The 13,365-nt window shown below is 32.3% G+C and overlaps 1 protein-coding gene across 1 annotated transcript; it reads right to left on the bottom strand.

Annotated features, from left to right (window-relative positions):
* Nucleotides 1–1,010: 1,010 nt before the first annotated feature.
* LOC139484577 (uncharacterized) lies at nucleotides 1,011–13,088 on the bottom strand. The gene is made up of 5 exons (XM_071268349.1): nucleotides 12,629–13,088; nucleotides 10,446–10,592; nucleotides 8,438–8,573; nucleotides 7,733–7,930; nucleotides 1,011–1,635 (listed from the first exon to the last, which is right to left on the bottom strand). The coding sequence occupies exons 1-5, from the start codon at nucleotides 13,066–13,068 to the stop codon at nucleotides 1,426–1,428; spliced, it is 1,131 nt and encodes a 376-aa protein (XP_071124450.1). The 5' UTR covers nucleotides 13,069–13,088; the 3' UTR covers nucleotides 1,011–1,425.
* Nucleotides 13,089–13,365: the final 277 nt, after the last annotated feature.

Genomic DNA, 13,365 nt, shown 5'->3' with positions numbered 1-13,365 from the left:
AAAGTTCACAATTGGAAAGCTCAAATCATCTGTTTTGTCGAAAAGATTTGTTTTCAACCGACCCTCAGTGTCAATTTGTAGATGCAAGTTAAATATGAGGCCAACTTAACTGTCGATTGGATAGATGCATTCAACATAGTCACCACATTTTGAATTATTTAGTGAGAGAACATCATCTATGTAGTGGAAAGTAGAGTTAAAGGATATTGCTAACTTCTTATCGTAATGCAACCACCAATCAATCAATCAATCAACTTGTTGGTTTCCAGCTGGATTTCTCATTTTATACTCAGAATTCAAATTGAAACACCAAATATGTACTTTTAAATTATTATACAAACACAGGGTGACTCAAACTATTAATAAAATGCAACCTTTTTACAAACATGCAAAGTTAGAATGTGTTACAAATACCAAATGCAAAAAAAATGATTTGGTAAATCTCAAGGACCTGAACTGCTAACAAGCAGGATTTTTTTTTAATATTTAGCAATAGTAACAGCCATGTTTCACACACTGTATCTGATTTTTGTCAGGTTTGATTTAAGTGCACTAACAGAACAATTTTGAAAAATTTAATGGTAAAGTTCTTTAAAAAAAATTATCAATAAAGTTTATTAATTTATTGGAGAATTACACTCCTGGCATACAAAATTGTATCTTTGATGATTTTTTTTCTTCCACTTATTTTACCCTATCATGATTTTTCCGTACAATATCTAAAATAACTCAAACATACAATTTCGTCTTGTGTGAGACAGGGCTAAGTGGTCAGCTTGGAGCTAGTATAAAAGTGTGTTCAGTCTTTTTCAGTGCAAGTCTTTACTGATTCTATATGCATTTTTCCTTTCAACAAATATATGTTTGTGACAATATTTTTGATAGTTTATTTCAAACTTACTCACAAAGAGTCATCTATAGAAGTTTTTTTTTTCTCTTGAGGTTGTTGCTACATTGCTGTTTCATTGATATAAACTTCATATTACCTTTTATACATAAAGTTGAACTAGTTATTTTGAGCATTTTTACTATTTATACATACCAAATTGTGGACATCAACTACTTCATTCAATCCATTTAAAATTAAACTATTTCTAGGAAATAATATATATGCCTGTGCTTTAGAGATATCACTGAAAAGTCTCAATGGGAAAATAAATATTTTTTTAATTTATTTTAACAAACAATTCATTGACTTCAAATATTCCTATATACAGATATCAAGACCACTGTTTCCATCACTCTGCTGACTGTAAGTGGACATAGCTGAACAGAACATTTTCTATTTTCTAACTTGATAAAAATAATCTACCAAGCTTCACTAAGGTACAATGTAGCTGACAACATCCTCTTTTATTTAAATAAGATGTTAAAGTAATTGTCAAGACTATTGTTAGTATGGCATCCATTCGATTAAGACATTTGTCATGTCAGTCCTTTCTGGTAACAAGCAAACCTCAATAGAGATTCATATATAAAGGATCTTTCAGAAGCTTTCAAATAGTCATAAGGTCTTGTGTATGAAATAATTGAATTGCCAATTCTATTCTCATTTTCTATTCTTCCTTTATAGGTTTTCACATTTTCAATTTCAGTCAAGTGCTGTTCAGATATTTCTAGAGCAGTAAAAACAACCTGAAATACAAAACAATCATTGAATCATCAGAATAAAGAAATAAAATACAAAAAATAGTATCAAACCATATTCTTTTAAATATGACCAGTTCCTTTTGTTGATCTTAAGAAAATTGTGTATATTGACTTTAAATACAGGATTTAATTAAAATGATTGAATTTTGGACAACCATACAGTGATCTCCCCAGAAAATTTGGATACCATCACATTTTGCATAAAAAAATAAATATACTCAATATCTAGTTGTTTCTTGTTATCAAAATGATATATATTTTACACAAAGAAACCTACTTTAATCCGTATATTGAAACAATGCATTTAAAAAACTAGAGGCTCTAAAGAGCCTGTGTCGCTCACCTTGGTCTATGTGCATATTAAACAAAGGACACAAATGGATTCATGACAAAATTGTATTTTGGTGATGGTGATGTGTTTGAAGTTCTTACTTTACTGAACGATTTTGCTTCTTACAATTATATCTATAATGAACTTTGCCCATAAGTAACAGAGAACTATATTTGGTAAAAATTTACATAAATTTACCAAATTAATGAAAATTGTTAAAAATTGACTATAAAGGGCAATAACTCCTTAAGGGGTCAATTGACCATTTAGGTCATGTTGACTTATTTGTAGATCTTACTTTGCTGAACATTATTGCTGTTTACAGTTTATCGCTATCTATAATAGTATTCAAGATAACCAAAAACGGCAAAATTTCTTTAAAAATTACCAATTGGAGGGCAGCAACCCAACAACCAGTTGTCCAATTCATCTGAAAAATTCAGGGCAGATAGATATTGACTTGATTAACAATTTAACTTCTTGTCAGATTTGCTCTAGATGCTTTGGTTTCATAGTTATAAGCCAAAAACTGCATTTTACCCCTATGTTCTATTTTTAGCCGTGGCGGCCATCTTGGTTGAATGGCCAGGTCATCGGACACATTTTTCAAACTAGATACCCCAAAGATGATTGTGGCCTAGTAGTTTCAGTGGAGATTTTGTAAAAGATTACTTAGATTTATGAAAAATGGTTAAAGATTGACTATAAAGGGCAATAACTCCTAAAGGGGTCAACTGACCATTTTGGTCATGTTGACTTATTTGTAGATCTTACTTTGCTGAACATTATTGCTGTTTACAATTTATCTCTATCTATAATAATATTCAAGATAATAACCAAAAACAGCAAAATTTCCTCAAAATTACCAATTCAGGGGCAGCAACCCAACAACCAATTGACCGATTCATCTGAAAATTTCAGGGCAGATAGATCTTGACCTGATAAACATTTTTATCCCATGTCAGATTTGCTCTAAATGCTTTGGTTTTTGAGTTATAAGCCAAAAACTGCATTTTACCCCTATGTTCTATTTTTAGCGGTGGCGGCCATCTTGGTTGGTTGACCAGGTCACGCCACACATTTTTTAAACTAAATACCCCAAAGATGATTGTGTCCAAGTTTGGATTAATTTGGATCAGTAGTTTCAGAGGAGAAGATTTTTGTAAAAGATTACTTTAATTTACGAAAAATGGTTAAAAATTGGCTATAAAGGGCAATAACTCCTAAACGGGTCAACTGACCATTTTGGTCATGTTGACTTATTTGTAGATCTTACTTTGCTGAATATTATTGCTGTTTACAGTTTATCTCTATCTATAATAATATTCAAAATAATAACCAAAAACAGCAAAATTTCCTCAAAATTACCAATTCAGGGGCAGCAACCCAACAACCGATTGACCGATTCATCTGAAAATTTCAGGGCAGATAGATCTTGACCTGATAAACATTTTTACCCCATGTCAGATTTGCTCTAAATGCTTTGGTTTTTGAGTTATAAGCCAAAAACTGCATTTTACCCCTATGTTCTATTTTTAGCTGTGGCGGCCATCTTGGTTGGTTGACCGGGTCACGCCACACATTTTTTAAACTAGATACCCCAATGATGATTGTGGCCAAGTTTGGTTTGATTTGGCCCAGTAGTTTCAGAGGAGAAGATTTTTGTAAAAGTTAACGACGACGGACGACGACGACGGACGACAGACGACGACGACGGACGACGGACGCCAAGTGATGAGAAAAGCTCACTTGGCCCTTCGGGCCAGGTGAGCTAAAAATTACCAAGGAGATCTAACAAATAGTCTGTTAATGCGTGTGCAATGTGTATTTTTTTCTTTTGGGATAATTTTTCTGTCTACTGTGCCTTTGGGCATTAGTAGGTATTATCGTAAAAATATGGATTTTTGTCATAACTGGTTCGGTCCGATCTGTAGTTTCCAAATGCTAAAAAGTTCACTGTTGACCAAAGAATCATTTACGAAAATAAACAATGTTTGACAAGAGATTGTGAAGAATATGAGGCTTTTAACATGTTTAATGCATTAAAAGGATGAAACATTTACTAAAGCCAATTATGATCACTTTTAAAAGAAGTATCAAACTTATTTAGCTCAAAATTAAAATGTTTGTGACGGGATTGCTTCCCTTAATAAACTTAAATTCAGTGGTTATCGTTTGTTTTTATGTTACATGTTTGTTTTTCGTTCATTTTTTTACATAAAAAAGGCCGTTAGTTTTCTCGTTTGAATTATTTGACATTGTCTTATCGGGGCCTATCATAGCTGACTATGCGGTATGGGCTTTGCTCATTGTTAAAGGCCGTACGGTGACCTATAGTTGTTAATGTCTGTGTCATTTTGGTCTTTTGTGGATAGTTGTCTCATTGGCAATCATACCACATCTTCTTTTTTATATTAGTAGATACTTCGTCAGCCGTAAGCAGTTGAGCTAAGGAAGTACTTCTTTAGCTCAGTTGGTTAACGTGCTGCCTTATATCACAGAGGTCCCAGGTTCGAGTCCTGGTGGAGACATGCGATTTTGCAAGAAGTATCATGCTCTCCGGTTACATGTTTAATATACGCTTTCAAAGTACTGCATAAGTACCGGAAGTGAAAGAAGGTAGTTTTTTTGAAAGTTGTAAAAATATACGACCAAACATTTCCTAAAAAGATAAATCGTTTGTATATTGGAATTTTCATTTTGCAAACATAAATTTCTAAAATGTTTTATGATTTTCTGATTATATTTTCTCCATGTTGAAATTTGCCATTGGACCACGTGGTATTAATCATGTTACAAGTGTCAGCTCGGGGTATTCATATCCAAACAGTTATCACTCAAAGAGCAATAAACATCTATTTAATCACTCTAATTTGCCTCAATTGTCGGACTTGAATGGATTACAATTAATGATAACATAATATATTTTTTATGATCACAAGCGGTAATTAGATGAAAGTTATAATTTAGGGCATGGTTTTGCAACAGAGACAAGAAAAATAGCATCCTCAAAATAATTATAGCGTCGCAAAAATTATTATAGCATCACAGGAAAAAAATATAGTGTTGTGGTACCCCGACGCTAAAAAGGCCTGGGAGAACACTGCAATACTTTAAAATTGGTTTATGTTTCAATTTTTCAGCTTCACACATTCTACATTTAAGAGTGTCTGAGATCTAAGATCAATGGACACAAAAGTAAATCAAAGTGCCAAGGTTACCACAGAAAGTACCATATTTTATGCAGGCATTGTGTAATTTTTGATTTCATAAATTTAAAATGGATAATTACCACGTGAATCACTGTTTACATTTACTCGGAAGAAATTGTTTCGAGTATTCCTTATTTTGATTGGTTAATTTGTTACCTGGATACAGGACGCTCTTATATATTTCTTTGTTTCGGGATTCGCGGTACATTTGAAATTTTTCGTTGAAATTATTTACCCTCCCACCCGCCACATACAACTGTGTTAGTTATGAATTTTATTGTATTTTATGTACTTATTTATAAGATGTGCTTGTTGATACTGTTTATAATGCTTTTTTGTTTTTTTATATAAATTTTCACTTCTTACTAAGTTTGTATAAACTTCAAGATTTACCTGTATTATTAAAACCGTTTTTTTTTCTAAAGTGAATATTTTCAAAGGGTTAAATATTTCGCTGTGGTGGGTTACCATGGCTTTGTTTGGACTTGTTTGTTTGCTTTTTGGCCTTGAATGTTTGTCCCTAATATTTTATAAACTACATTTGCATTCAGATATCGCAGATCAAATTTATTCGTTCATAGTGTATTAATTTACGTTTTTTTATTGAGTTAGGCCTGCCAATTGATATTTTATCGTGTGTTTTTCGATGTTGTGATGTTATGCTATTGTTTCAGAACTAGAGGCTCTCAAGAGCCTGTGTCGCTCACCTGTTACTGTATTTACTGATGTCGGCCATCTTGGTTGGAAGGCGGGGTCATTAGACACTTTTTTGAAATAGATACCCTAGTAATGATTTTGGCCAAGTTTGGTTAAATTTGGCCCATAGTTTTAGAAAAGAAGATTTTTGTACAAGTTACAAAAATGACGAAAAGTTGTTTAATATTGACTATAAAGAACAATAACTCCTTAAGAGGTTCTCTGACAATTTTGGTCATGTTGACTTATTTGTAGATCTTACTTTGCTGAACATTATTGCTGTTTACAGTTTATCTCTATCTATAATAGTATTCAAGATAATAACCAAAACTGCAAAATTTCCTTAAAATTACCAATTTTAAGGCAGCAACCCAACAACGAGTTGTAGGATTCATCTGAAAATTTGCGAGGGGATAGATCTTATTCTGATGGACATTTAAATCTTGAAAGACTAGCCCTAAATGTCTTCGTTTCAAAGATATAATGCAAAAACTGCATTTTACCACTGTTCTAATTTTAGCCATGTCGGCAGTTTTGTTTGGTAGGTGGGGTCATCAGACACATTTTTAAAACTAAATACCACAATTATGATTGTGGCCAAGTTAGTTTAAATTTGGCCCAGTAGTTTCAGAGAAGAAGATTTTTGTACAAGTTACAAAAAATTACGAAAAAGTTGTTAAAATTGACTATAAAGGGCAATAACTCCTTAAGGGGTTGACTGACAATTTTGGTCATGTTGACTTATTTGTAGGACTTATTTTGCTGAACATTATTGCTGTTTACAGTTTATCTCTATCTATAATAGTATTCAAGATAATAACCCAAAACTGCAAAATTTCCTTAAAATTACCAATTCAGGGGCAGCAACCCAACAACAGGTTGTCCGATTCGTCTGAAAATTTCAGGGCAGATAGATCTTGACCTGATCAACAATTTTACACCATGTCAGATTTGCTCTAAATGCTTTGGTTTTAAAGATATAAGCCAAAATATACATTTTACCACTGTGTTCTATTTTTAGCCATGGCGGCCATCTTGGTTTGATGGCCAGGTCATCGGACACATTTTTTAAACTAGATACCCCAAGGATGATTGTGTCTAAGTTTGGTTAAATTTGGCCCAGTAGTTTCAGAGGAGAAGATTTTTGTAAAAGTTTATGGATACCGGACGCCGGACGACGAACGCCAAGTGATGAGAAAAGCTCACTTGACCTTTCAGGTCAGGTGAGCTAAAAAGGGAGAAGGTTTGGATCCATTAAAACGTTTAATCCCGCTGCAAATGTTTGCACCTGTCCTAAGTCAGGAATCTGATGTACAGTAGTTGTCGTTTGTTTATGTAATTTATACGTGTTTCTCGTTTCTCTTTTTTTTATACAGATTAGACCGTTTGTTTTCCCGTTTGAATGGTTTTACACTAGCAATTTTGGGGCCCTTTATAGCTTGTTGTTCGGTGTGAGCCAAGGCTCCATGTTGAAGGCCGTACATTGACCTTTAATGGTTTACTTTTTTTAAATTGTCTCATTGGCACTCACACCACATCTTCCTATATCTATTGTGTATACTGTGGCTAGCTCATGTGTTTATTCGATCTGTTTGGATGAATATATTTATCATTTCAAATGGCTAGACAATATATTTGCTCTTTAACATTAACTTTAAATGTTATATGTGACTGTCAGTGGTATAGTCGAGTGTTTGTCCTGTGCTGTGAAATTTATTTGTTTCTTGTGTATATATTGTGCCGTAATAAAATTGAGTAACTTTGATTTCTTTTGTGAGAAGCCTGGTAATTAGAGGGTGTTGGTCTAGCACAAAGTGATCCTCTGATTTCAATTTAGAATTACCTGTGTACCAATAATAATGGCTCCATAAACAAGTCTACAACGTTGCTGTTCTGAATCTACTCCTATTCTAAAACAGGTACTGTTAGTCTCTAATAATAGTTGACCACCATGTGGTCCAAGAACATTACAAGGTTGGAGATGATGTGATCTAAAATCCATGGAATGAAGTAATTTCCAATTCCTCTTCCATTGTTTTATCTGTAAATTCAGATAAAAACTGACTTTAATTTTTCAGTTTTCAACCATTTTCTTCTATCAAAAGGTAAAAATGTCCTTATCTTTTAGGATGCATGTAATGTATAGAAGGAGACATGAAAAAAGGTGAATTATGTTTCTCATCTTCATGGCTTGTACAACATTTTTTGGAAAATTAATATAAAACCTTATGATTAACTGCATACCACAATTTTTGTATATTGTCTATAAAATAGATAATGGTTGAAAAGTACAGTATTGGAGTTAATCATGTTAACTACAAATTTTGTAAGCATCCTGTTTTAATGAATAAATCATTTCCATAAGTAACCTTTTCTTTTAAATAAAGATTTAAAAAATGCTCTATAAATGACAGCAGTGTCATTTTTAATTTTGAGGTAACACACAAATATAATCTTCAAATATAACCATATTTAAATTGTTAGAAAAATCACTGTGATTTGAATGTGAGTGAATATCTTTACTGACAAAATAAAATATTTCAATTACCTCTCCTATCACAAGAACAGTTTCTTCTTGATAATTGTCTACTAAACTGTTACTATGGGAATAACATCTAAGGTCTGGCGATGATTTTACAGTCAGCTCTCCAATCTCCAATGTTTGATTCAATACATTTCCAGCCCTGTAAAAGATAATTATAAAATAACTAATCGAAGAATTCAAATCGAGAAAAAAACATTCAAACGAGTGACCTAACAACACATTAATTTACAAATGTGCATAGCGCATGAGTTAATTATCAGTGTTGTGTGGTCATGAGTTGAATATTTTTCTATATTTTAATTCTTTGATTAGTTATTCTTTTTATTACATTGGCAAATGTTTTTTTATGAAATTAATGTAGAAAATGCTAGAAACTATAGCTTTTTTTTTTCTACGCATTCACATTTTGTTTACAATGCCTATAATTGTATGACATCAGAGGGTGAAAAAAACATGTTTATTTCACATGTGAAATTATAGTTTTTTATTTAACTGGGAAATCAATGTAATTCATTGCAACCAATGTAATAAATTGATTTATCACACCTGTATGAAGGACTATTTCAACATCAAACTCACAGACTTTTTGTTTCATATTTTTTTCTTCTTTTTATGCATCATGTATTATATTATGGAATACCATGTATATAGGGGCGTACATGTGAACCTCCCGAAGGGAGTACAATAATCCCATTTTCAGGGGTCTCCTCCCGTCCTCCCGTTTAGGAGAAAAAACTCCCGTGTTTGAAATAAGGGGAAATAATTCTAAGACTGCCTGTGATCAAACTCCAACTTTCCAAGACTTTCATTCATCATGAAAATTAAAATTATTTATCTTCAGTATTGTATTGTATATCCATGCATGTACAAAAGTTTGTCTTTCATCTTTCCATGTTAAATCATTGATTACTTTGAATTGTCTCCCTTTAATAGATTTGTAACGAAAATAATTATACAAATGTGTCTTCTTTCTGAAACAAATAATGCAAAAATACAATAAATGTATTAAGCATGCATGCATGAAATATAATAATGTCATTGGTCTTAATAGCTGTTTTATAATTATGCAATTTTAATTTTTTTTACAGGAAATAAATTAATTCCGTAATTGTTCTGACGTTTGTATAATTTTTTTAAACTATAAAAGTAGATATATATATCATGTATATAATAGTCAGTCAAGAGAGATTAAATCATGACCATCTGTCCATGGTCATATTGGTCACAGAGTGGACAAAACTAATAGATGGTCAAATTGTTGATATCTTAAACATGGGAATTAACATAAAAAACTGTGGAAAGGAGTTTAAGTTCTTAATCAATGTCTTTATAAACTCTGGGATTTAATTTGAATGAGCAAGACTATAAATGATCATGATGATGGCATGTGAGAGAGGTCTGTTCTGCTCTTTGTTTAGATTTCTGTTATCATGATTATATCACATCTATTTTGTTCAATGTCTTTGTAATTCTATATTAAAAGGCCATGCCTGTCCTTCGTCACTCCAAAGAACTGTTCATTTCAAACCTTCCCATTTGGTTATAATCAATGTTAGAGAATAAACCAATTAAACCCCATCAAAGTGAGACAATCCAAAATAATCAACGGCTTAACATGAAAAAAAGGTTTAATATTAAAAAACAATTTGTAAGAAATTCATATCAGATGAAATTTTTTATATACAATTTGATCCATCGTGATATGAATTAAGATATGAATGATTTTTCATTTAATTGACTTAGTTTCTGTATTTAAAGGCCATGTCTATCCTTTGCCCCTCAACAAAAATTTTCATTTCAAACTTTCATATTTCATTTTGGTTATGAACAATGTTATATCACATATTTGATTGTGCTCCACATTATGTTTAAAACACTCTTAGACCTGTCATATAATCACACTAAACATTCATACTGTTTTAACATTTATTTTTTCTAATTTTCACATCTGTTTTAATTGCCTAAACATGAGTTTTGTTCATACCAGTAGACTACATGTTCAATATCTTACCTGGTTCCAAGTCCACATGTTTTTAAAAATGCTCTGCAGAGTTCTCTGTATGACCCTTCTGTACAGCGATTCAGTTTGCTGTCTACCATAAATTGTTTCAGGTCGACATAAAACTCTCTCACGGATGCCATTATACTATCAAACAGACTGTAAATATAAAAAAAATATTTTTGTTTAATCTTACCACGTCACTTTCATGACTTATTTCATATTCATATATATCCATAATTTGTAAAATATGTGAAAAGTACTTATAATATACAAGATTTAATTGTCATTTCAATAACATTTTTTTTTTACAATATCAAAATAAGGCCAACTAAAATTAATTAGTAGATTTTATCCAAAGTTTTGAAAAAAATGGGGTGGGTGGGATAATTTTATTTTTTTATTTTATTTTTAAAATTTTATTTAATATGAAACCTTCTTGCTACGTGAACTTCATATATATGCAAGTGTTATAATTTGCTTATACCATGTACATGATATACATGTGTAAACATGTATAAAGAATCGTACATAATTTTTAAAATTCTTAGATACATTTTGTAAATATCTCTGATTGCCAACGACTGTTCTACATGCAATTGCTACTTTAGAAACCCATCTCCAGTAAACAGTAAAATCATGGAGAAATTCTCTATTCAGTTGGACTACTTTTTAAGCGATGGTTTGTAGTCTCCATAAAGTTATGCAAATGCAATGGTATGCAATGTATTATGAATGAAATGAGACCTCAAACAGTGTTGGTAATAATAGGGTTGTGGTTTTAAGATTATCACGTTATGCAAGACTGAAGCAATTATAATTACAATGTAAAACATGAAGTTGTTTAATGACTATTTTAAGGGTATTTGATGTTTTTAAACAGAAACAATAGACATGGGTAAATCTAAGGGCTTTCTATAACACAATATGTATGTTTGTCGACTTTTTGATCTCAATATACGGTCATAGATCTAACAAGTTCGTGCTTTTGTCAGTTTCTTCAATCTAGTTATGTTTTTTTTCTACCAATGTGATCCACGATTCTTGCGCTTTTGAAATCTTTCAGAGCCCAAATTTACTGACACAAAGTCAATGTTTTATTAAACATGTTAAAAACAAGAATGTGTCCTAAGTACACAGATGCCCCACTCGCAGTATCATTTTCCATGTGCAATGGACCATGAAATTGGGTAAAAAATCTAATTTGGCATTAAAATTGGAATGATTATACCATAGGGAACATGTGTACAAAGTTTCAAAATGATTGGACTTCAACTTCATCAAAAACTACCTTGACCAAAAACTTTAACCTGAAACTCCCACTTTCATTTTCTATGTTCAGTGGACCATGAAATTGGGATCAAAAGTCTTATTTGGCTTTAAAATTAGAAAGGTCATATCATAAGCAACAAGTGTACTAAGTTTCAAGTTGATTGGACTTCAGCTTCATTAAAATCTACCTTGACCAAAAACTTTAACCTGAAGTGGGATGAACGGACTAACGGACGCACAGACGGATGAACGAAAAGACCGACAGACGGACAGACCAGAAAACATAATGCCCCTCTACTTTCGTAGGTGGGGCATAAAATCCACGGTTTTCTAATGACAGAAATTTCCAATTTGAGACATACCGCTATTTGCATTCTTGGACACAGTGTATTACTCTTAACCCGAAAATTTCATGCCCTTCTGGTAATCGATCTCTATTCTCTGTAGATGATATTGTCATCACTGAGCAGCAGAATTTGTCAACATAATCGTTTTAAAGTACTCGAAACAAGAACTATGAAAACCGAAATTTGGAACAGGAAGTTCGAATGAAACAAAATTAGTGATGGTTTCCAGTAACGGAAATAAACAAAATCCAGAAATCGTAAATTTTTCAAAATAAAAAAAAAATCGGGGCGGGATGATTTCAGAGGGCAGGCGGGGATGAAAATCTATCAATTAATTTTAATTGGACTAATCAATTTTTTATGATGTTCATACATTTCCAGTCCTAACAAAATGTGATTGTTTGTGTTGTTGCTTGACATCAGAACAGATCAGAGTACATCTAAGGTCATTCAGCGACAAAATTTAGCTAAATTAGTAAATACCAAAATTATTATACATTTTATATATGTCTCTGGCCTTATGTCAGTTCTGTTAATGACTATTGCATAAATTACATTACAGATTACAATGTTTACCATAATAAATCATTATCAGTTTCCGTTTCATTATCAATAACTTCTTCATATTTATACACTTTATCTGCCTCTATTTTGCACCTGGCTAATGCTTCCATTTCATTTGTCCATCGGGCTTGTCTATCTTCCCTTCGTTCACCTTCGGAATAATCATCTGGTAAACTGACATTAAAATTCAGAAATCGTTCTAGAATTGTTATAAATGTCTTCAAATTTGGTGACAAATGCGATATTTGTGAATTGTAAGACAGCGATTTATCAAGAAGTGTGTTGATGTCAACAGGCTGCACTGCATAGAAAATACCTAATCTCTCTAAATTAGTTAGGTCCCAGTGTGACACTAAATTGTCAAAAGAAGCCTTAGATGTCAATTGTTGTCTTATAGGCGTTGTAGGCTGCTGCAAACTTGATTCAGGTACAATCAACAAATTATCACCCATTTTTGATTTCTGCAAAATGGTATACTTCTTCTTGTCTCCGTATGAGCCTCCTTTAAATAGGAGCACCACCATAGTTATGGCGTATAAAGGAGGACATTTGGAGCCTGTATCGGTACAGATTAATGTGAGCATTTGCCTACCCAATTCCCCAGCCAGGCCGTGACGGGTCTTATTACCAGAAAGTTAACCTTCCCAAAACATAAATACAATGCAATCAAATATATCGAATATACTCGGAAGAGGGGAGAGAAACGATAAATTCACGTTCCAATTGCAAATTTATAAGTTATCTGCTAA

This window comes from Mytilus edulis, chromosome 8, assembly GCF_963676685.1.
Source record: "Mytilus edulis chromosome 8, xbMytEdul2.2, whole genome shotgun sequence".
NCBI lineage: Eukaryota > Metazoa > Mollusca > Bivalvia > Mytilida > Mytilidae > Mytilus > Mytilus edulis.
This window is presented reverse-complemented; position numbering and strand designations above follow the sequence as displayed.